We start from the raw sequence: 25345 nt of genomic DNA on the forward strand, positions 1-25345 counted from the left end.
TAGAATTTTTTCGGGCATGATTTAGTCGAAACTTGGAAGATAGTGCTATGGATATAAATTTGTTAACTCTTTAGCAGTTTCCAGTGTAAAGGCCTTAAATTTTTCGACATAAATATTATACCCAGAGGACAATGCTTGCAACATTATTGAACACCCCTCAGTTACATCCTTTTCAATCCCTAACAACAAAAACATATTCTATGTCACTAGCACCATAGAACTGACAAAATTGCAGCGAAGTCACTTCAGCATAACGTACACATCTGACAAAATTTGAAAGTTAAATTAGCACTTTTAGAATCTTAGGACCATTACTAATGGCGTGAAAAAAATCACATTGGAGGATTCAGGGGGGAAAACAATTAAAACTTTAACTGAAATCCAATTTTATTTTCAAAATTAATCTTAAAGGCAACTTAGAACACTCACATCTTCTATATTATACACATATACTAAACACACAAATTACTGCACTAAAAATAAGCTAATACCTTGCTTTTCAATAATAATGCCAAGATTTGTAATTTTAAAATGTATTTAATTTTGTAATACAGTTCTATTTTTACTACACTTTTTCTCTGATCCCACTGAAAAAAGCAACTAACTACATTTTCTCTTTTTTGATGCTATTTTCGAAGTGTCCCGTTAGAATGAAGCCAAGATTATTATGTTTTCTAAAAAGCTTAAACCCTTAAGAGTTCATTTGTACACATTTGACAATAAATATCTGATTTTCATTTTTTGAATTTTGGCCAATGGCAGCGACCACTGTGCAACGGGTCCAAATTTTGAATTATTATATCTCTCATAAAATTAGAAATAAACATCAGTTTCTCTTAAAATTTCACACAACACAAAGTCTGGTGTGAAGATGACAGATATCGGCCTACCCTTCTGGTATCTCCCCGCAAAGGGTCAAAATTTAACATGCGAAACAAGTAAGCGATTCTCTTCAAACTTTGTATATCTAAATAATTCTATGAACCAGAGATCTGGTATAAACATAGAATATATCGAGTCACTCCTTAACGTACCTCCCCCACAAAAGGTTGATTTATAATTGTTCCCATAAAATTGGTAATAAATGTCTCACTTTTTTTTAACTATGCAAATCCCAATATTTTAATCAGTATTAGATAAAGTGGAACACCTTTGTCCACTATATCAGAAACCTCAATCATATTTCAAAAATTTTCAAAAATGATCACATATCTCATAAAAAGTTCAAATCGGGCACGGTCAGATAGTTTGTAAAATTTAAATAAATGATACAAGGTTGCCCCATTTGGCAACACCATAACTTTTGACAGAGATGTGACATCGCTTAATGACATACCGAGTTTGAAGCGTCAGTCCAAGCAGATTTTTACCATGAACCAATACACGCCACGCGAGCGCTCTGAAATAGTTGAAATTTACATTCAACAGAAGAAGTCAATTGTGAATATGGGCAACCCTGTACACTATTTCAATACGTTCCGATTAAGCAAAATAAAATGTCAATACAGAGTTGAAAAAATCGTGTTTCCTTTAATTTCCAGGATTTGTCCTTTACCGATGATCATTGTCTCTATTTGTTCTTCCCCGTTTTGGGTGGTGCTTTCAATGCTGTGAACAAAAAAATAAGGAAACATGAAAATATTCCAGTTGTTTCACCGACTCGTGTTTGCATCAAATCTTGCGGAAAAGGTAAATAAACATCAGTGACATTAGCAATTGTCAAATTATTTACAATTAATTGTCTTATTTTTGTTATTTGAAACAGAATTATTAGATGCCGGTAGTGCCCCAACTACACCAGAGCCCAATCGTTTAGTTTATGCTGTCGGCGTTAAATTAATGAACCTGGCTGAATCCTTTGAAGCACCAGCCCCCGGTTCGGTAGAATTCAAAAATTTGGCTGCCACCATTTCAGATTCATTCAATGGTGTTCTGAACAACATACCCGGTTACTATAAAACAGATATTTTAGGTTTTGAAAAGTAAGTATGACTCTATCGAAAAAAAAAATTCATTTCTTAATACATTTTTGGGTTTTTAGAGATGGCGCTACTTCGATGATTGCCAAATTACAGGCCATGTTCGATAAGGATGACTATGAGAAGGGTTATGCTGTCACAACCAATAATATTCCCCTGGAAGAGTCCATGAAGAATGGCGAAGTAATCGAAATGGCCTTAAGAGAAACGATTGCCTCCGGCAAAGTTGGCTCATTAACAGTTGATCCACAATTTTTGGATTTCAAAGCTCTGGAATGTGAGTTGTTTTCCATTGATTTATAATTCTAAAAATTCTTATAAAGTGTGTGTGTTTTGAAAATGTTCGAGCTTAACCATTTTGTGATCGCTTTCCAGACAAATCTATATCCGATTCCGATGACGTCAAATTATCATTCTTCGAGTTGTCTGAAGTTCGTCTGTATATTGTATTGGGTCTTATTGCTGCTTTAGTTTTTATAGCACTGATTCAGGCCTCTTGCACCATATACAAGACATCTCGAAAGAATAAATCGAATAAGGTAAGTGGTGGCTAGGCGTGTCATAGGCCATTTGTATATACCAACATAAATAGAAAATTATTATTTAATAATTATCGTAACGAGTTTGGAGATTAAAAACATATTTGAATGTTATGTTATATTATGTTTACATTAGAGCTTCTTTCCGTGATAACCTCCTTTATGAGGGTTTACCATGGTAGAAGAATACAGGTAGATGCATCATTGTTTATGAACACTGATATGTCAAAAATTGTAATGTTTTTTTTTCAAAAATGCGTAGATTTTTATATATTTTCCTATACGACGTCATTCAGAGGTTGTTATAAAATGCTGTTTTTTATTATATTTTTTTATTTTATATTATATTAAAAATTTGAATAAAATTTCATTCAAACATTTTAATTCCAAAATCGGCTACCTGTATTCTTCTACCATGATTTGAAAGTATGTTTACATTAGAGCTTCTTTCCGGGTTATACTTCTTTATGAGGGTTTTATGATAGAAGAATTAAGGTAGATGCGTCAACGCTCGGGAACATTGATATATCAAAAGTTTTAAAATGTTTTTTTTTCATGTTTTCTTTTACGATGCCATTCGGAGGTTCTAATGATATGCATTTTTTCAATATTGCATTTTAACGAATTTACATAATTCAAATTAACAATTTTCAATTTCAAAATTGGTTTGACAGTTCATTGTCCCAGCAGCTGTGTCGATGCTCGATTCTTCTACCATGGGTTTTACTAAATCCGATAAACTATAAACTTACTGTTAATTCATGCCATGTTCTAAATTGCGTTTGAACCACGATGTTCGACGTTAAAATTACGTACACAAGTTAATTTTTTTGATTTTTATGAAAATTTTAATAAAAATGCGTTAAGTACGCATCTGAATTTATTTAATTAAGTACTATAATAGCGCGTTTGTACCAAAAATCATTATCCGGGTTAACCATCATAAGTGTCCAATCACGAGTTTATAGTGATTGGCCAATTATCAGGTTTATCCCGGATAAAAAAATTTGTATATAAACGTAGTTAAAGATTCAAATCCCTATCCTGGTTAACCTTGATAATTGGCAAACTGACTATTGAAAACAAACGCCAAATCTATTGTGATTGACCATTATAAAAGAATACAGGTAGATGCATCGACACTTGGGAACATTGATATGTCAAAAAATTTAAATGTTCGTTCAAATATAAGTTTCTTATACGATGTAATTTGGAGATTATTATATTTCTCGTGTTTCAACAATTTTTACAAATTAAAATAATTTTTTATTTAACATTTTCAATTCCAATATTGGCTTGACAGTTCCTAGTCTGTATCGATGCGTCTACCTATATTATTTTACCATGTGATTGACCAAGTACCACAGAGAGAAATTTTACGTTAATGCGCCCAGCCCGCCGAATCGCTTATTTATTGTTTTTACCAAGTTAAAAAAGTTTTTCAAATATGTTTTTTAATCTCCTATGTAGCATCATCACATACAATACAATTTCATAATGTAATTATAAATACATACATATTATATTATACTATTATTATTTGTACAAACCATTAGTAAATACATTGATAATGACAAAAACATATTCAAATGCTGTTTTCAAAGCTCATTTATGTAATACCCGATGAATGGCGGATATATCAACAGAGGCAACATCAACGCTACTACCAGCCTTCTAGTGATCTATAGATTTCAACAATTCCCTCCAACCACCCATTCAGACATCAATCATATTCTCTCTCTAGATATCACCATAGCCTCCTCCTACCACAACAAGTCCTGCAATCAACATTTGTGAGATCAATCAAATCCAATCAATCAAACAAACAGTGAACCAAACATCACTAACAGCCAATCGCAATCTTGACTATTTACCATTGATTTGTATTTCTTGCCAAATACAATGAGTCCTTTCTCGATCCTCCAGCACACATGTGTATGTTAACTTTCGTAGTAAATGTTCGACATGTCAGTGCATTGGTGTGTATATCAGTGTGTGTGTGTGTGATAGATACAACTTCTTACTACTACTACTGCTATTCAATATCGGTAATTAAAACAAACTCAAACCTATCAACCTTGTTATCCCTGTATTATGTTTTCCATGTGACTACTATCGTTTTAATGCACACCATTTCAATTCTTGTTCTAATCTTATGTATCCTCTCTAAAATACGAACACCGACACTTTTTACATACTAACAACCTAAATTATGATTGAAAGCTAGACACTGGATTTTTATTGTCATTTGCTTGGGGTTTTGAAATTACGCGTTTTGCCAAGATACTTTATTAATTTAATGTATAATTAATGAAATCTGACGGTCTTGTTCCGTATAAACAATCTATAATATTCCAAAAGTACACATTCGTTCGGTGTCTTCCTTCAATCTGTACTTTAGGTTATTAATATTATTTGTTTAATGTATCCACTTCTATCCCTTTATGTATCCTCTGTACCATTCATTGGCCCTACTCATCTCGATCTGTCCTTATACCTAAATATTTTAGTTTTCTTTAATTTCCGAAGCAGTCAGCATTTGTTTTATGCTATTTTGTTTTGTATTTTTATCTTGACTAAATATTAAACTCTAAATGTTTCTAACCAAACGCATTCAGAATTTTTACTAACAAATAATAGTGTTTCTCAATAAACTTGACTAATTCTTCTTTTAAACTTATTTTATAATTTTGATAATACAATCTCCATCTCGAAACACGAAGGATATAAATATATTAAATTTATATTACAAATACGTAAACGTAAACCTTTAAATTTTCGTTAGAATTTGCATAGAGAACTATAGGTATCGATATTGGAATCAAAAATATGAATAAGGGCAAAATATACTGCAGTCCGGTTGAATGTTGTTATTGAGCTTGTAAAGGCGGAAATATATAAAACGCTTTTTTGACTGGTTTAAGTCATCGGCAAGCTTCTTCGAAAAAGAACAAAAAAGCATAGGGTCAAAATCGAACTAACTCAACCTAAAACACCTTTGTCCCTCTACGAAGAAGCCAGACAATGACTTAAGGTGGGAATACATACGACGCTTTTTTGACTGACTTAAGTCTGCGGCTGGCTTCTTCGTAGAGGAACAAAGTAGTTTTAGGTTGACTTAGTTCGATTTTGGCCCTATGCTCTAAGCCAGCAAAAATGCGTTTTAAATTTTAAGCACCTTAAGAATCAAGAGCTACCATTGTTGGAGTACATTATATGGAGTACAAACATTCAATTTAGTTGAAAATTGTAACTGAAAACTTCCAAAAACGGAAAAACAGAAGATAGCTTTATGTGAAGCTCATACCAAAAGGTGGGCTTATAGTGCACATTCTCAGCAGGAAGGGTAAAGATGAGAATACATAAAACGCTTTTTTGACTGGCCTAAGTCAACGGCTGGCTTCTTCGAAAAAAAACAAAGGAGCGTAATGTCAAAATCGAACTAAGTCAACTTAAAACTCCTTTTTTCATCTACGAAGAAGCCAGTCAAAAAAGCGTTTTATATATTCTCATCTTTATAAATTACTTTATTACTTGAATTGCAGCCAAATTGATTAGAAAATTCCATACTGAAACATAAAATTGAAAATCGGCCTATCTAGTTCATTGTCAATAACATAATTGTGATTTGAAATTCAAAGAATGACAAAACATCAGTTGTGCAAAAACTGATAAGTTTATTCTCAAATTGTCATATTTTGACCGACCTTATGTAGGCTATTGTTGCATGTAACCTATTCCAAAATTGGACTTTAAATTTTTAGAAATTTAAAAATTTCAATTTAAAAATTGTCCCACCAGCTTTGCGATGCGACTACCAGTATTATTCTACCATAGTTTTGAAGTTTGTTTTGGTTGCAGCGAATTCAAATTAAATTGACAGATGGTTTGGTAATCAGCTGAGCTGGAAGGGAACCTTATACTTTGATCATGAACAACACTGTTAAATTATATTTTTCGATGAAAATAAGGCTCGCTGTGATCGAAAAAGTACCTATGTACTATACTAATGTATTTCCCAATTGAAATGTCGTCCATGTATCACACGATGTGTACAACTTCTACATATGGAAAATTTGACACTACATATGTGAATGAATGATCAGTTCGAAAAGTAAACAAACAGGGACAACAGTATGCAATTTTGACATTTAACTGTTAAAAGTACCTACCATTTGCGCTATCAATCTTCCAGCCTTGCCTTTGTCATTAAACCACACATTTTACCTCTCCATTTTTTCTTTGATCCACTCTTGCTATTATGTTCTTTTTCAATTTGTTACGATTTACTGTCGTTGTAAAATTATAGACAGTAAGGAAACCGAAGAACTCAGTATGTATGTGGTAGCAAAATACAACCCTGATTCAAGATAATTTGTCTTGTGTAAACGCCAGGTTATACAATTACACTTGTTAAACATAAACTGGACTCCCTCGATTTTTACAACAGAACTATCATGGTTTCCGTCGGCTATAAAGTTGTGCTTAACATTGCCAAACTCACTTATTGAAATCTTAGTTTCTAGAACGGCCAAAAACAGTAAACATTTGTAATCATACGAAGTGGGTATCGCAAAACATTGTAAACTTGCAAAAATATCTGATTCTTGTGAGTTCAGGAAATTTTAGATCAAAGATAATAAAATGTTGCGTAAATAACTCAAATCAAACGATTCAGCCTTGAAACTGTAAATAACATGAAACATTTTTTAAAACATATAGCCCAGGATGAAACAGAACGGCTGCATTGTATCTTGTGTTGTGTGGAGAACACCTAACTTAACACAAGACGGGTCACGTCCATTCAAACTGGGCTGTTGTGTTTCGAGCTTACTTTTGTATCAACTTGCTTTCATCATTTCCATCTACTAATCTCTTCTAATCACTATCTTCACTTTTATTTCGCCATCATATCACAAGCACTTTCATTTCGTTCGTTGGATGTGACAAAATAGCATAAACTCAATAAATGACTGAAGCCTGTGATGATATTCTAATCATGTAAATGCAAAAAACAAACAGTGTTGATATCCGATGTACAAATATATCTGCCCTAATCGAACATTGCCTATGAATGATCTAAGAAATTGCTATTGTTGTTTTTTTTTTAATTAAGAAAATAAATTGTATGAAAATGCTGACTGGTTGAGGATTTTTGAAAAACGTTAACACATTCTAGAATGATATTTACCCATTTATACGATTTGCTTGCAGGAAAATCTCATCCAGAATTCAGCATGGAAGGAATACTCGTCGAACACTAACTACGCCTTCGATCCTTATGGCGAAACTGAAGAAAAGAACGGTACTTCGCACAAAGACAAATCTTCACGTAATCGTCCCTCTAGCAGTCAGCAGACAACACTACAAATGTCCCATTCGCCAACCAACAAATCGCAAATGTACAACGGCAACGCTGGCAGCAACGGCAATAATACCCAAGAGTACCGCAGTAATGGTCGTTCGCATCGCAGTGATCGCGAAAGGAATGGCCACGCCCACAGCAATGACCATCAAACTCCATCGGCTTCATATACACGTGGTGGTGGCAGTTCGTACACCGACCGGGCTTATTCGCTGCCACGACAACAACATATGCAGCAACAAGCAAACATGCAACCCTCAGGGTATTACACGCAGGATCGACGTGATCGCAGTGCCCATAGAAATGGTGCTCACTATCGTGATCGATCACGCGAGGATCCACGTTTGGTGTCAAATGGTGGTGCCGATACGCCAGACTTCTATTTCATGCCATCGCAGCGTAAGTATTCGGGTGAAGTAGTACGTGTCTATGTCGATTATAATAAGGATCCAAAGCACTAAATATTTTTGTTGTAACAGAAGTGGTGCGTTAGGGTAATTAAAACTTGTTAAACAATCAGAAAATGAAAAATTAGTCACTTATTATTTTTTTTATTCAACAACGAAGCCATGGTAGAAGAATACAGGTAATCGCATCGACACATCTGCTGGGACAATAAACTGTCAAACAAATTTTGGAATGGAAAATTTTGAATGAAAAATCATTTAAATTCGTTAAAATTGTTAAAAAATGTATATCATAACATCCTCCGATTGTCGTCGTATAAGAAGACATTTAAAATTTTTGACATATCAATGTTCCCAAGCGTTGATGCATCTACCTGTATTCTTTTACCATGAACGAATCCCTGTCTAATAGCACGTTTACATACAAAATCTGTACACGGGTTAACCGGGGTAATTGACGAATCGCAATAAATGTAAATGTAACGCATATCATATTTTGTGTGATCTGTCAATTATCAGGGTAAAAAGTACGTTTACATACAAAATTTCTATCCGGATTAATTCCGATAATTGATCAATCACAATAAATTTAAGGTATGTAAAATATAGCCAGATTTATTGTAATTGTTTAATTACCAACGTACTTTAAATCCACCCGGGTTAACCCTGATAATTGACCAATCACAATAAATGTACCATACTTTCTCCATCGTCAAATTTATTGTGATTGGGCAATTATCAGGTTTATACAAACCTCAGGGTACATACAAACCTTTACCCTTGTTAACCGTGATTATCGATCAAAAATAATAAATTTAATATAAGTTTTCCATTGACAAATTTATTTAAATCAATCACGTTCTAATGCTTAAAGCAGATCAAGATTTGTTTGTAAACCCACTTTTTGATAGGCGATTTAAACATAAAACAAACACCCCTTATTCATGACACATTCATAATCAATTCCAAATAATTTATAACAATTTCAATAATTATAAGTAATCAAAAACAAAAAACTGACAAATTTCCTTAAACACACAATATTAATAATAGTTGAAATCTATAACCTCTTAACTCTAAAATAAATCTGTCAATTACATCGAGAATGCGTTAAATGAAATTCGCTGGTTGTAAGATTTGACGCATGAGTAGTGGAATCGACATTTTAAATCCACTGGATTCATTATATGTAAACGCACTACATTTTTATCCAAATGTGGTTTTTGTCTTCACAAGTTAAACATTTTTTTAATGATTTAGTGAGCAATGGTAATGTTTCAAAATAAAAAAAAAACATCGTCGACTGCAGTGTCCATGTGCCTTCAAAAATGATTTAATCTTCAAACAATAACTAATTTTACAGTCTTTATTTATACCTAGGCAGAATTAAAAAGGTAAAGCCATGCAATTATATCTTTACAATCTTTTTTAATTATTAATTTGACAACATTTCATTGTCAAAATGTATATTTATAAATTGCACATACACACATCAGAGATGGGAACCTGTTTTTTATACAGTGAAATTTGTCAAGGTAAATTACAGAAAATGCAGAGATGGCAATGCTTATTTGAAATTACTTTACCTTCTTAATTTTGCCATGTTCATACCGTTAAGAAATGTCAGTGGGGCGCAAGTTTTTTCACTTATTGATAAGCAAAACAAGTACCAAGATGGCAACCGAATCAATGATAATCATCATCATCATGATAATCGAAAAATCAAGATTAAAAACTTCCATTCCATTGCCTATAAGTAGGTTTAGACTTATTAAATTGAGTGGAATTTAACTGTCAATTTCCTTGAGTATACGTCAAAAAAATCCACTGGATTTACGAATACGATTTACGTGATGTATGCGCCATGGTAGAAGAATACAGGTAGTCGCATCGACACAGCTGCTGGGACAATGAACCGTCAAACCGATTTTGAAATTGAAAATGTTGAATAAAAAATTATTAAAATTTGTAAAAATTTTTGAAAAATGCATATTATAACAACCTCCGATATGCGTCGTATAAAAAAAAAAAAACATTTAAAAATCTACTTATTTTGATAAAACAATTTTGACATATCAATGTTTCCAAGCGTTGATGCAAAGACATAACCTCGGTCATAGCGAAAGTCAAATGTTAATGTCAAAATTTATCTGCTATTTGGTTACATTTCGTACTGGGATTTAAATTACAATGATGTTTTTTGTCGGCTCGTCTCTCATAAATGAAGTGCCTATTTTTTCCATGACTTTGGCCATGCAGTAAATTCTTTCGTTATGTGAATATTTTTTCTACTAAGGTCGCGTTTCGTCGCATCAACACAGCTGCTGGGACAACGAACTGTCAAATCAATTTTGAAAAATTAATTCAAATTCGTTGAAAAATGCATTTCACTACAAAATCCGATTGGCATCGTATAAGAAAACATATAAAAATCTACTTATTCTTGAAAAAAAAAAACAAACGTTTTTAAATGTTTGACATATAAATGTTCCCAACCCGTACTCTACTACCATGACAAATAGCAAAATGTAAACAAACATTAACATATATAGCCTGTTCCAGAACTGCAAGAATGCAAAATTTTTTACCCTTTATGATATAAATTATAGCAAACCTAGTAGATTCTTGTAGGTTCTGGAACAGTATATTTTCATTTTGAAAAGATGGTCTTTAAAGTACGTTTACATATAAACTTTATTCAGGTTAACCTTGATAGTTGGCCCAGCACCATAAATTATGGAAAGCAAACATTAAAACTACTTAAATTGGTAAACGTACTTTAATCTAGTCAGTGCAATATTATTTGACATTCTAAATGGGGACCTAATTTTGTAGAATCCTTTTCTCAAAGGAAACTCATATGTGCATTGTCGTCCTTTGTAAATATGTTAATAATCACAAAGGGAGTGATTTTTTTAATGTGAATGCAATGAAATTGACAGTTAAAAAATACTGGCTTACCATGGTAGAAGAATACAGGTAGATGCATCAACGCTTGGGAACATTGATATGTCAAAAAATTTTAAATGTCTTTTCAAATATAAGTAGATTTTAATACGTTTTCTTATAGGACGTCATTTGGAGGTTATTTAAATATGCGTTTTCAACAATTTTTACAAATTCAAATAATTTTTCATTCAATAATTGGTTTGACAGTTCATTGTCCCAGCAGCTGTGTCGATGCGTCTACCTATATTCTTCTACCATGCTGGTTTACGTACAAATATATGACGTTTATAATTTGTATTAAAACTGATTAATGTTTACGCCAGCATGAGTATTTTCAGAAATACAATGTAAACCTGACCTTTTTACGCAAATGTAATATTTAAACGAATTTTCAGAATATTGAAAGGAATGAAACGCATTCAAAATTGTGAAAGGCAATTATTTATTGTTTTTAAACTGATTTTCACAAAAATTCTTACAACAAATGCATATGTTAGATAAGTCAATTTATAATTTGCTCTATTGTTATATTAGAAATATGACAATAATATACATCACCTCAAATTTAGTCATTGTTAATGTTTAAACGAAGACATAAAGCAGTACATTATCATAATTATAAATAAAAAAACGAAACATTTCAGAGATTAAAATAACTGCGAAATTGTTATAGTATGCGATATACTGTCATGTAAATATTTGTTTGTAATTTAGCCTAAATGAGAAAGATACAAAATCAATTCATATTCGTTATTGTATACCCAAAAATACACAGAAATTAATTGTTCAAAAAAGGACATGGAGAATGGCTTTGTTTACAAACGACATTTTCTTTCAGTGTAGTCCATAAAATGCTTACGTGTTGTATTTGCGAATAAGTTTTATATAAATCCATGGCATAGTCACAGATTGTGTATGTTTATTTTTTTATTGTAATTTGTACGTATGTATATTTATCCTTAATTATATGCATAAATATAAATAAAACACCCACATATAAATATATGTATAGCAAATAATTAATTATTAGTTTTTTTTTGTTTCAATATTTAAAATTTTTTCTCTTAATTAGTTTGTTTAATACTATGTAAAAATTAATATCATTATTTTTTAAATGTTTATTAAATTTATTAAATGAATAAGTAAATAAAATGTACAAAAACATGCAAAACGACTTGATTTTTATTGATTTATTTGATTAATGGTATGATAATATTCATAAAAAAAGTACTTGAATTGAAGCCTACCCTACCTTAAGATGGCAAAAAATAACCAAAAACAAGTAAAAAACATTAAGTTCGGCCGGGCCAACTTTTAATACCCTCCACCTTAGGGTAAGAAATGTGGCAAAAACCATTAAAATGCCGAATATCAGGAAGTACCGTTATATGGGGGCTATACCAAATAGTGGACCTACACATACAATGTCTCGCCACACGAACTAGGACCCATTATGACCCACAAATACCAATTTTTAGACAAATTAGTGAAAAAACGTGGCAAAACCAATCAAAACACTGAATATCGGGAGGTACCGTTATATGGGGGCTATACCAAATCGTGGACCCATGCATGCAATGTTTCGCCACCGGAGCTGGAACCCATTATGACCAACAAATACCAATTTTTAGACAAATCCATGAAAAAATGTGGCAAAAATAATCAAGATACCGAATATCATGAGGTACCTTTATATGGGGGCTATACCAGAACGTGGACCGATATATCTCATTTTCAATACCAATGATCCTAAACACAATACAAATTGCTCTGCTAAATTTGGCGCTCTACGTCAAACAATGTGGGCTGTATCGTGATTTCAACAGACAGACAGACGGACATCGTTAAATCGACTTAGAATTTTATGCATATATAATATAAATATATATATACTTTATGGGATCTACGATGAATATTTAAGGATGTTACATTTTTTACAATTACGGTGAATAATGTCGCAATCATGAAAATACGGAGTATCGGGAGGTGCCGTCATATGGGGGCTATACGAAGACGTGAACCTGCACAGACAATTTTTTGCAATTAGTTGTAGTACCCATTACGAACTTTAAATACGAAATAATTCCGGTATATAATGTCGCTAAAATCATCAAAATACCGAATATCGGGAGGTACCGTTATATGGGGGCTATACCAAAAAGAGTGGACACATACAATGTCTCGCCACACGAACTAGGACCCATTATGACCCACAAATACCAATTTTTAGACAAATCAGTGAAAAATGTGGCAAAAATAATCAAGTTACCAAATATCGGGAGGTACCTTAATATGGGGGCTATACCAAAACGTGGACCTATACGTGCAATGTTTTGCCACACGCACGTTATGACCTACAAATACCAATTTTCAGGCAAATCCGTGAAAAAATGTGGCATAAATCATCAAAATACCGAATTTCGGGAGGTGCCGTTATATGGGGCTTTTCGAAGACGCATACAAACGTGTACCCGCATGGCCAATTTACGAATTTAACCTGCCTACTGGTAAACTATGCATGTGTGCAAAATTTTAGCCTTCTATCTCAATTCGTTCGAAAGATAGCGTGATTACCACAGACAGACAGACGGACATCGCTAGATCAAATTTTACGCTGATCCAGAATTTATATACTTTGTAGGGTCTATTATCAATATTTCGAGGAGTTACAAACGGAATGACAAAGTTAATATACCCTCCATAGAATGGTGGAGGGTGTAATAATGCATCTTCCATTGTATTATCAAGAGCAAATAAAAGTGTAAGTTTTTTGTCATTGTTCGAATGCAAAATGCAAGGAATGCCTTTGAGGAAACCTTCACGACTTTAGAGTGTACCCACAGTAGAAGAATACAGGTAGATGCATCAAGGCTTGGAAACATTGATATGTCAAAAAATTGTAAATTTCTTTTCAAATATATATAGATTTTTATATGTTTTCTTATACGACGTCATTCGGATGATATTATAATACACGTTTTTCAACAATTTTTACATATTTAAATAATATTTATTCAACATTTTTAATTCCAAATTTGGTTTGACAGTTCATTGTCCCAGCAGCTGTGTCGATGCCTCTACCTAAATTCTTCTACCATGAGTTCATAAAAAATTCGATCGTGAAAAGATCTATTTGTTTTTGGTAAATCTTGTTGAATAAAAGTTAACCCAAATTACCCACTCACAACCGTATAAAATGTCGTATCTAAACGCGCTACTAGTTTGATATTTACCATTGTATTGTCTTTAATCGTTCTCATGGTAGAAGAATATAGGTAGACGCGTCGACACAGCTGCTTGGACAATGAACTGTCAAACCAATTTTGGAATTGAAAATGTTGAATGAAAAATTATTTAAATTTGTAAAAATTGTTGAAAAACGCGAAAATGTACTTATATTTGAAAAAACCATTTAAATTTTTTTGACATATCAATGCTCCCAAGCGTTGATGCATCTACCTGTATTCATCTGCCATGATCGTTCTCGTTCACTCATTCGTATTTATTATTACTGTTTTACTTTGTTGTAAACATGCATTTGTGTTGCTTTCATATATGATCCAATTAAGTTTTCCTACATCATTTTCCTTCGTTATTAATTAATATGGATCTTCTCAAACTGTTTTTTTTTTCGATAGTTCCCAAAGCCTCACTTTCCCGCCCCTGCCGACCACCCCATAACGTAGGGAGCACGTACACACCATAGTCCGGATTATAGGGGGTTAGTAGACTTGGGAAACCGGCTACATTAGATCATCAGCCGGTTTAAAAATTAAAAAGAATTAAAGTATCTAAACTAAACTATAGTAAAACTAAACAATACAAATACTAAATCACAGACACTAAGTCTGGCAACTATTTTATAAACTAAGAACGTAGGATAGAGTTTTTTATGACATGCAAGGGTTCACACAAAGAAATCGTGTTATATAATTTATTATAATCAGCACATAAACTTCGGAGAGGATTATTTATTTCAAAGTTCGATTTTGCTAATGTTCGTTTAAGTGGTATATAATAACGTGTATTACGCGAGGGGACATTGAATTTAATTTCACCAGTTTAAAACTCAGAATCAATTTGACCACGCAAAAGTTTGTTGATAAAAATACGTCTAAGCATTAATCTCCTTTTCTCTAGTGTAGGAAGATCGATAAGTTTAAGCCGATTCTCATAAGGTGGGAGAAGTTCATTAGAATTCCATCCTAAACCTCTCAGAGCAAACAAAAGAAATTGAACCTGTACAGACTCTATCTTTTTTGAATATATTTTATAGAAAGGACTCCAAAGTAAGCAGCCATATTCTAAAGTAGGTCGAACAAGGCTGATAAATAAGCGTAACATAAGGATCGTCGAATTCCTTTGACCAACGTTTTATAAATCCTAGTAAAGACTTTGCTTTATTAACACAAGACTCTATATGGAAATTAAAACGTAATTTATTGTCTAAAATGACACCAAGATCAAGAAACGAGTCAACATTATCCAATTTGTAAGAACCTATGAAATAGTTGTAGTTCATATGCTGAGATCTATACAAGGATAATTTTTTACATTTTTTTTTTAAATTTAATGACATTCCATTGACACTACGCCAATTTTATAAAATAAAATAAATGTTTGACCCACCCTAATATTCACTAGCCTTTTTGGCAGAAGTTGATAACAACGAATTTTATCAGAAATATCAACAGTTTTAAGTATTTTCTCCAGTCAATCAGGTTTATTCAGCGTTCGAAAATAAACAGTACACTAACATAGTGTACTGTACCGGTACAGTATCACTAAAAAAATCTTTAGCGGTAGTGTTCCGGTACACTACCACTAAAAAATATTTTAGTGATACTGTACCGGAACACAACGATGATCGTAGTGTACCGCAGTCGGAGCGCTAAAAAATCGTAGTGTACCGCAGTCGGACACTAAAAAATCGTAGTGTACCGGAGTCGGAGCACTAAAAAAACGTAGTGTTCCGCAATCGGTGCATTAAAAAATCGTAGTGTAGCACATGACCACATTAGAAAATCGAACTGATTTTAAACACTCAGCCATACACTGTAAAATATTTAGTTTTTTACACCAACACTCATTCATTTTTCGGTACCACAAAATAGCAGGTAAATTATTTGCATAATAACCCATTGCAATGCAACCACTAAAATACCCTTTTTCGTGGAAAATTTCAATTTTTAATGGTTAAATACAAATTATTATGACTTCAGATTTGGTCCTTTTTTATTCTTTCTACGTATTCCCATATTTTTCTACTTTCTTCAATCTTGCAACCAATCTAAACATACATGACAAATAAAATAAATCCAGCTTTTATTTTCATAATATTGAATTATGCTAGTAATAATTTTTCTCACAAATCGTAAACAACACATATGTGGTACACTACCGATACATTATTTTTTTTTAATGTTCCGCCATGCGGTACACTACGATTTTGTTGTGCTCCGACTGCGGAACACTACGATTTCGTAGTGCTCCGACTGCGGAACACTACGTTTTTTAGTGCTCCGACTGCGGTACAGTACGATTCTTGTTGTGCTCCGGTACAGTATCACTAAAATATTTTTTAATGGTTGTGCTCCGGTACGGTACATTATCTTAGTGTACCACTCCACCTCGGAACGGTACAGAACACTACGGTACAGTACCATACTGTTTATTTTCGAACGCTGGGTTTATTGCTCACACTAGATATAACCAGCCTTTTTTGTTCCATTTCACTTATCTCAGAATACCTTAATATTCGAAAACTTCTAAATGAACATTAAGGTGCAAGTACATAAGAAGCTTGAAGTCATGACTTGGCATATTAATGTCAAATTATAATGGAAAACGACGGCAGGATTTCTCTCTTATCCCTTTGAAATGTCACAAAATATGCCTTCAAGCTTCTTATGTACTTTCACCCTTACTTACATGCATGGCAGAAGAATACAGGTAGATCTATCAACGCTTGGGAGCATTGATATGTCAAAAAAAATTTAAATGTTTTTTTTCAAATATAAGTAGATTTTCATATACTTTCATATACTACGTCATGCGGAGGCTATTATAATTCGCGTTTTTCAACAATTTTTACAAATTTAAATAATTTTTCCTTCAATATTTTCAATTCCAAAATTGGTTTGACAGTTCATTGTCCAAGCAGCTGTGTCGACGCGTCTACCTATATTCTTCTACCATGCTAACATGGGAGAATCAAGAAGGTAAAGTCATGCAAACATATATTTGCAATTTTTTTTTTATATTTATGAATTCATTGTACATACAAAAATCAGAAATAGGAACCTGTGAAATAGGAACAGTGAAAGTTGACAAGGCGAATTACAGAAAATGCAGAGATGGGTATGCTATTTGAAATGACCATACCTTCTTACTTTTACCATGATTACTTCATAAGAATCATATAAGAAGAGTATTTATGATATCCATTTACACGCAGTTTAATTGTCAATTCTATTGCGTATACGTCAAATGAAATCCACTGGACTGTGTATACGCAATGTAATTGACTGTTGATATTATAAACAATCCGTAACATCCCATTCATTTTTCACGATTTTCTATTAAGTAAATTTATGCTTGTTCCAGAGAATGAAAATCCGAAACCAAGAGCCGGATCTACTCAATAAAGTTTTTCCAAATTTCATATAATTTAAGTAGCTGGTATGGTAAAACAAAGAATTTCAAATAAGACTATCTATCTCTGCATTTTCTGTAATTTACCTTGTCAAATTTCACTGAATAAAAAACAGGTTTCCATCCCTGATTTCTGTGTATACAATTCATTTATAAACATAACTTCTGACAATGAAATGAAATGTTGTCAAATGAATAATCTTGAAAAAATGTAAATATGTGATGGCAGAATTACCTTCTTAATTCTATGATGGTAGCTGGCATGGCAAAATAATAATTGTAATTGTACTATGGTAGCTGGTCTTACTCATTCCTCTGGGTATGTCCAGAATATATGAATATATAAAATACGAACCGTTTTAACCATGGTATAATTATTACAGGTAACAGCAAGTCCCAGCTGATTTGACTCTATAGTAATACTAGTGTCAAACTCGATATGACGTTTTGTTATTTAATTCCATTTCTTGATATACAAAAGGTACACCTTTTTTGGTATAAAATTTCGCTGCAGGGCAATGTGAAAATATTTTTTGCCCAATAATAAAAAAAAGCGCCGTTGTACTTAACAAAACGCCAAAGGCGATGGTTCGGAAACTTTTTTGCGGTTAAGGAACAGCGACACCATGTTAGATAATATATTCGTATATTTCAGAATACTTAATGTATGTGTGCTGTTTGGTTTCCACTTGAATAGGGAGTTTGCCTTTTCCACGATTATCTAGCGATTGCTTAAAGTGTTGACAGATTATGACCAAAAGCTAACAACTATACATTCAGAGGAATGATGTGAAAGCATTAAAATTTAAATATTTAAGAACTATTCTTCTGCATTTTCAATTTAATTATCCAAATTCCAAAAATGTATATTTTTGAAATTAAAACCTAATTCAAATTCAAAAACAAATTTGTATGTGGATGTTGTACAACAACACTTGCCGTTACCTGTATTATTCTACCATGCGTTTTAACTAAAAATATGTGTTAAATATATGAGTACAGGGGTACGCCAATGGTAGAAGAATACAGGTAGTCGCTTCGACACAGCTGCTGGGACAATGAACTGTCAAACCGATTTTAGAATTGAAAATTTTGAATTAAAAATGATTAAAAGTTTTTAAAAATTGTTGAGAAAATATAAAAAATCTACTTATTTTTAATAAAACAATTTTAAAATTGTGAGATATTTTTACAATGTAGATTTTTAGATGTTTTCTTCTACGACATAAAGAATTTTAATTCCAAAATTGGTATGACAGATTATTATCCCAACAGCTGCGTCGATGCGATTACCAGTATTCTTCTACCATGCTGCAAACAAGACTAGCTGCAACTTTGCAACTCTGGGTACTGACAAAACAGCTGCTTTGATGAGGGAAAATGGAATTTTTAGACCCCTTTATATAAATTTTTTTGATATTCTAGAACCCTTTTGCTATCGGTGTTTTTGCTTTGATCCCCTTCTTTATCACACATTTGCACTTTGTTTCTTTTTTCTTGTAGTTTTTTTATTCTTGATATTTCTTGTGAGACTTGCGGTGTGTTGTGTTCTTACTTTCAATCAAATTGTTTTTGTGTTATTCGTGTGGGAAAGAATGAAATAAAATGTAAAATAAATTTGTTTTTAATTTTTTGTTCCGCGCCGAAAAAATTGACATCGCACCGCCGTCGATTGGTTTACACCTGATGAGCCGTCGCCGTCGAAAAAATTGTTCCGCTTTGTTCTCTGGACACAGCCTTTGCAAAAATATATATTTCGCTTATTTCGCTAACAAATAAATAACTAAATTTCAAAATGTTTTAAACTTTCTACTGTTTCGGGATTTGTCTTTGAACGCATTAATCATCGGTTGCTTCAATGTCCAATAACGTATTTGCCCATACAAGGGAAGCAGTACGTTGCAAAGTGAAGGTAAAATTGCACAATGGAATGTGAATGGCTCAAGGATGTTGACTTTTTCTTTTGCAGAAATGTGAGCCGAATCGACCTCCGGAATGGCGTAAATTTAGCGTTGACCCACAAATTACTTCATTGGAGGTGCTGTATTCTCTGTTGGCCAAAGCATTTGACATCAAATCCGATTTCTCCATCAAATACAAGGCCTACGATCCAGCCGGTAATGAAATTTACTTGGCTGTCTTGTCCGACTGGGATTTGGATGCGGCCTTTCTGAGAATACACAACATTTCCATACAGACATCTACGGAACCATGCCTTATGCTACAAATCGATATAAAACCGTTTACGGAAGTGAAAGACTGGGATCCGGACACTACGATAAACACTTCATCAATGTTGGTTGGTTCGGGTTCTGTCTGCAGCAGTACTGGGGCAACACCCACCAGCTCATCGGCTCGTGAATTAATATCACCACTGCAGCAATCAATTGGTGCTTCTCAAAAATATGTTCAGCAAATGCAAACAAAGTTGCCTGGCCTCATCATGAATCAAATGGAGAAAACATTTTCAATGGTCCAGAAAGCGTTTAATCTCAACGAAGAAACCATGGCTGCGTTGCCGCCGAGACCATCTTTGGCCGACAATGAATTTCGCATGTATTTAGATGCCCTGGGACAAATTCAACGGACGGACGAACTGCGAAAGGTTATATTTCTGGGTGGCATCGATCCCAGCCTTCGGCGGGTAGTTTGGAAGCACATTTTAAATGTCTATCCTGCCGGTATGAATGGCCACCAACGAATGGACTATATGCGCCGCAAATCGGAACAGTACTATCAGCTGAGGGACGTTTGGAAAACGGCCATAAAACAGGGTAAGAGAAACCAATCCAATAAGCGGGTAAACATACACTAACAAACTCTGTTGCAGGTTGCGTTGTTGGTGAGTTGGCATATGTCACCAGCATGGTTAAAAAGGATGTTTTGCGCACGGATAGACTTCATCCATTTTATGCCGGCAATGATGACAATCAGAATATAGCATCACTTTTTAACATACTCACAACATATGCTTTGAATCATCCGTCTGTCAGCTACTGTCAAGGCATGTCTGATATAGCTTCGCCGCTATTGGTTACAATGAATGACGAAGCACAAGCTTACATATGTTTTTGTGCAATAATGGAGAGGGTGAGGGGCAATTTTATGCTTGATGGCATAGCAATGACGCAGAAATTTGCCCACCTTACTGAAGCTTTAAGTTATTACGATTCGGACTTCTGGGAGTACCTAAAATCGCAACAAGCAGACGATTTGCTTTTCTGCTATCGCTGGTTGTTGTTGGAAATGAAAAGAGAATTTCCTTTCGAAGACGCGCTACGTATGTTAGAGGTTCAGTGGAGTTCTTTAAAGTACGAAACCAGCGTAGATAAGGAACTAAAGTTATTTGAAAAGGAGTTTGTACCCATAACAGAAACTGCAGTTCCATCTTCGCCATCCAGTGTTGGCGGTGGAGTGCCTCCTATAAGCCCATCCTACTTTATGACCAAACCGCGGGAAAATGCTTATACAAAGGTCTGTGATTTAAGAAGACAAAGTTCATCCGCATCGTTACATTCGCTAAGCACATCTCTCACGTCTTGTCTTAACCATGGAACTGGAGTGATGGTATCAAAACTCGATGACACAAGACGACTGAATCAAAGCCTTGACGATAATATAGCCCGGCATGTGGCCACTAAACGTACTAGACGGAGAATGCCATCAAATCGTCAGTCGTTAGATGAGACCAAAATTTTGCAGCTATTAGAAGGAAGACAAAAAAATCCAGACGCTTCTGATGAAAGCATAACAACGTCAGCAGCAGAAAAGCACCTTGACACTGATCAATCGGAGGATGATGATGTGTTCTCGGACCACAGTTGTCATTTTACATTTCACGACACAAACCCCTTCAAAGACGACACTTCTGCGAAAGTTGAAAACGCATCCACACCAACATCTAAATCTTCGGGGATTCATAAAGTATTTCTTAGCAGCAGCTCTTCGTCGTCTATAGTCGGTGATGTTGCAAACAGTGGTTCAAGTAATGCAACTCAATCGAATGAAGTGGCGAATAATGAGACGGGCGAAAAGAAGAACCTGCCGATACCCAAAGGAATTGCAAAGTTGCAGAACAAAAAAATAATCTCCAATTACAATACTGTGAGCAATATAATTGTTAAACAGTTGACGAATGCGAGCAACACAAGTGGAGGGCATTTTAAAGATTTAAAAGAAAAAATTGCAGCAAGTAGTCGAAAAGGTAAGTAAAAAAGCGGTTTATTTCTTTTACCACATTTTAAAATATATATTTTCACTTTATAGGTTTATCTCTTGATGAATGCAACGAGAAATCCCAACAAAGGCTAGTAAAAAATTTCAATGAATTTCTGAATTTCGCAGCTATGAACAAAAGTCGTGTAGGCAATGCTGACAAGACTAACACAACATTCTTGCCAAACGATGATAATGTTGCACAAAAACAATGCAAAACACCTTCTCCCCAAAAACTTTCTCCAACACCTCATCCCCTTGTACAACTTACCAAAGGAGGTTTTACCTCATCTCTTGAAGAGTCCGACTCATCGTCAATACCTGACACTACGAATAACACCTGGAGCTGTTCAACAGCTGTCACAGCAATACAACAAGCAAATAATCTAAGTAGCAATAGTTTACACCTAGAGCTCAATTCACTTTCTTCCCAAACACACACACCGGAACGTACCCCGACCCTAGAGGGGAGTATACAACATAAACGTCAGAATGATATGGCACCTAAGCAACATACAATTAAACATGACGATGCGAATGCCGCACCAGAGGAAGGCCAAGATTTAGACTATTATCCGGCGATAATTCGAGAATTGCATATGGAAGCAGATAATTTAGATAGGCAGGTATTTGGTGATAACTCAGTTACCAAAGAATCAACTAGTTCTGAAATTGAATACGAAAAACTAGGAAAAGACTCATTGGATATGATTGAAGATCTAGATGCTGACCAGAATGGGGCTTCGTTAATTTTAAATGGTGAAGTGTATACAAATGTAAATACCAATGGAATAAATTCAAATGCAGATTCGGTTGTCCTAAATCCATTCCTTGAGGAAACTACAGACAACGGCTCTTCGACTAAACGAGAGAGATCCATTAAGAACAGCAACAGTTGCGAACCATTTTACAGCCATCCATCCAGCAGCTCGAGCTCTTTGCCTGAAGTTCTGATACCAGTTTCCACAACTATACCCGAGACAGGAGATGTTGACGAGATGGCTACAAATGCAGCGGATGAAGTTGCCTTTTCGAAAACATCGCCTATGCAGCAGCATCTCAGCAGCGGCAATTCAACAAATTCCACACCGGCAACAAAGTTGCCACCGCCTTCGGAATTTGGGGGTGGTAATCCATTCCTAATGTTTCTTTGTCTAACTCTTTTGTTGCAGCATCGCAACGTTATTATGAAAGCTCATATGGATTATAACGAAATAGCAATGCACTTTGACAAAATGGTGAGGAAGCATGATGTTACTCGAGTTCTGAATCAAGCGAGGCGCATGTATATCGATTACCTAAATAGCTATGCGGCTCATAACCAAGAAAGGCAGCAGCAGCAGCAAAATCGCACTAAAGAACAACAAAATCTACACGAACAGCAATCCTCAAAAATCACGAATACGGCAGCACAGCATTTAAACGATCTCAATAGAAATGCAACGACACATGCAACAATGCAATCACCACCACAGAAACATCATAGCCAAACACAAAGAAAGTTCCAACAACATTCCAGCAATCAAGCTCCAACATCGTCTTTGGCGTCATCATCATCATTTTATACCAACTCATAAAGAAAGCGCAAAAAAGAAATGCAAAATGCATTTGATGTTAATTTATATTTACGAAAGCATATGGAAACACCAAAGATTGTTAACAGTGACTGGATAATAGTTGTTATTCTACTTGGTTACAACCCGTCGTTTTTCACACAAATAAGACTATGTTTATAACAAAAAAAGAATTTATTACGTACTTAATAGAAATAAAGTCCTTAGGTATTGGTTTTTTTCTAAATACTTTTGTATTCATTTTCATTTGTTTGTTATTTTTTATTTTCTTTGACATGTGGATTACTTTATTCATTCCATTACATATATTGTTAAGGAACATAGTAATTTTATTGCACGAACAAACATTAATCTGTACTGTGTTAAGAAAATAGCATAGACATGAGAGAGAATAAATTTCAACATTTATTAATTTACTTTATATATCTATATTTCTGTATGCATATATATCGGATAATTATGAACGTATATATATGTGTGTACTACCACAGAATGGATTATGAAAATTTATTAAGAATGATATATTCAAATAAATATATATATATATATTGTAAAATATTTCAAATTCGCTTTTAAATCTATAAATAAATTTATTTAACAATCTAATTGATTAAAAACGTTTAGTTTTTGTCTGAGAAAATGAAAAATAGGAAAAAAAAAACATTTACAATGTTTGCTCTGTTCAGAAACTGAAAGAAGTAATCGACTTAAACATCCATGCGGATGAACGAAATGAAAAGTTTTTGTATGAAAAATATTGGTTTCAGATCCACGAGAATTATTCAAACGAAGAATGCAATATTGATAATATTCAAACTTTCAATCAGAAATTAATATTTAAACCGAAAATTAGAATTGAGCTGTGATATTTCGGAAGATGTTTTAAGTATCCAATTACGTATTCCAATATCTTGAAAGATCCGCTCATTTAAGTCAAAAGGGTTTCCGATATACGGAACTTTTACCGACTCTAGTCTTTAGTCTGAATTTGTTTATATATTTCCAATTTGTAGAGCAACCCCATAGGGCCATGGACGGTTTCAAAAACTTCTCTACATGACATAAATTATTATAATATTCGTAATCCTAAAAGTCTTATTTAAAATTAAACATTAAAACAAATTAACAAAAAAAGATGAGCAAAATGAACAATTGATTGAAACACAAAAACAAATGACCTCAAGAAGAAAACCATGAAAATTTGTAAGCAATATTGAAATAAGCATATAAGTTACGCTTATAACATTGTAGGGAAGAATTAAATGTCTTAAGATTAGGTGTGTCAGATTGTTGAAATGCGAGCAATTCATACATAGCAGGAACAGAGGAGTCAAGCGTGGTAACGTTTTGTGGGTTCCTTACAGATCTAAAAAACTTAAAAAGATCCAAAAGAGTAGAAGGTGTCTGCAATTTAAAATGTTTGTAGAAGGACAACATTGGCCTTAAATTCACAAAACAATCAAACGAACAACCAAGAAGCTCCTTCACAGAAGGAGATATATGATCACGACGTTTGACACAGAAAACATATCGCATTACCATAAAAACAATAGTTTTAACCTACGAAAAACAAAACCACAACTACCTCCAAAAATCTCAATACAATATAACAAGTTAAAAAGTATATCTCGGTTAAGCCGACAGATGTATACCCTCAGCCAAT

At 33.8% G+C, this 25345-nt stretch overlaps 2 protein-coding genes across 5 annotated transcripts in view; both read left to right on the forward strand.

Moving 5' to 3' along the window:
- Nucleotides 1–12400, forward strand: part of LOC101899822 (uncharacterized) — a 109637-nt gene extending 97237 nt beyond the window's left edge. For 3 of the 4 annotated variants that reach the window (XM_059126444.1, XM_059126446.1, XM_059126445.1), the window contains 5 exons: nt 1542–1689; nt 1766–1982; nt 2042–2256; nt 2355–2518; nt 7733–12400. In XM_059126444.1, coding sequence (XP_058982427.1) covers nt 1542–1689; nt 1766–1982; nt 2042–2256; nt 2355–2518; nt 7733–8344 — 1356 coding nt within the window. In that variant the 3' untranslated portion in view covers nt 8345–12400. Of the gene's footprint in view, nt 1–1541; nt 1690–1765; nt 1983–2041; nt 2257–2354; nt 2519–4122; nt 4567–7732 lie in introns of all 4 variants that reach the window. The other variant, XR_009342893.1, reaches the window with a different exon arrangement.
- Nucleotides 12401–19324: 6924 nt separating this feature from the next.
- Nucleotides 19325–23908, forward strand: LOC131804098 (uncharacterized). The gene is made up of 4 exons (XM_059126466.1): nt 19325–19805; nt 19863–20667; nt 20724–22097; nt 22160–23908. The coding sequence occupies exons 1-4, from the start codon at nt 19752–19754 to the stop codon at nt 23683–23685; spliced, it is 3759 nt and encodes a 1252-aa protein (XP_058982449.1). The 5' UTR covers nt 19325–19751; the 3' UTR covers nt 23686–23908.
- Nucleotides 23909–25345: the final 1437 nt, after the last annotated feature.

The sequence above is a fragment of the Musca domestica genome, unplaced genomic scaffold (genome assembly GCF_030504385.1).
Source record: "Musca domestica strain aabys unplaced genomic scaffold, Musca_domestica.polishedcontigs.V.1.1 10, whole genome shotgun sequence".
Classification (NCBI taxonomy): domain Eukaryota; kingdom Metazoa; phylum Arthropoda; class Insecta; order Diptera; family Muscidae; genus Musca; species Musca domestica.

Bases quoted from the DNA above. Each gene is read 5' to 3' on its own strand.
- LOC131804098 (XM_059126466.1), top strand. From the start codon at position 19,752: ATGTCCAATAACGTATTTGCCCATACAAGGGAAGCAGTACGTTGCAAA. The intron at 20,668-20,723 runs GTAAGAGAAACC...ACTCTGTTGCAG, and splicing joins GAAAACGGCCATAAAACAGG to GTTGCGTTGTTGGTGAGTTG. The intron at 22,098-22,159 runs GTAAGTAAAAAA...TTCACTTTATAG, and splicing joins TGCAGCAAGTAGTCGAAAAG to GTTTATCTCTTGATGAATGC.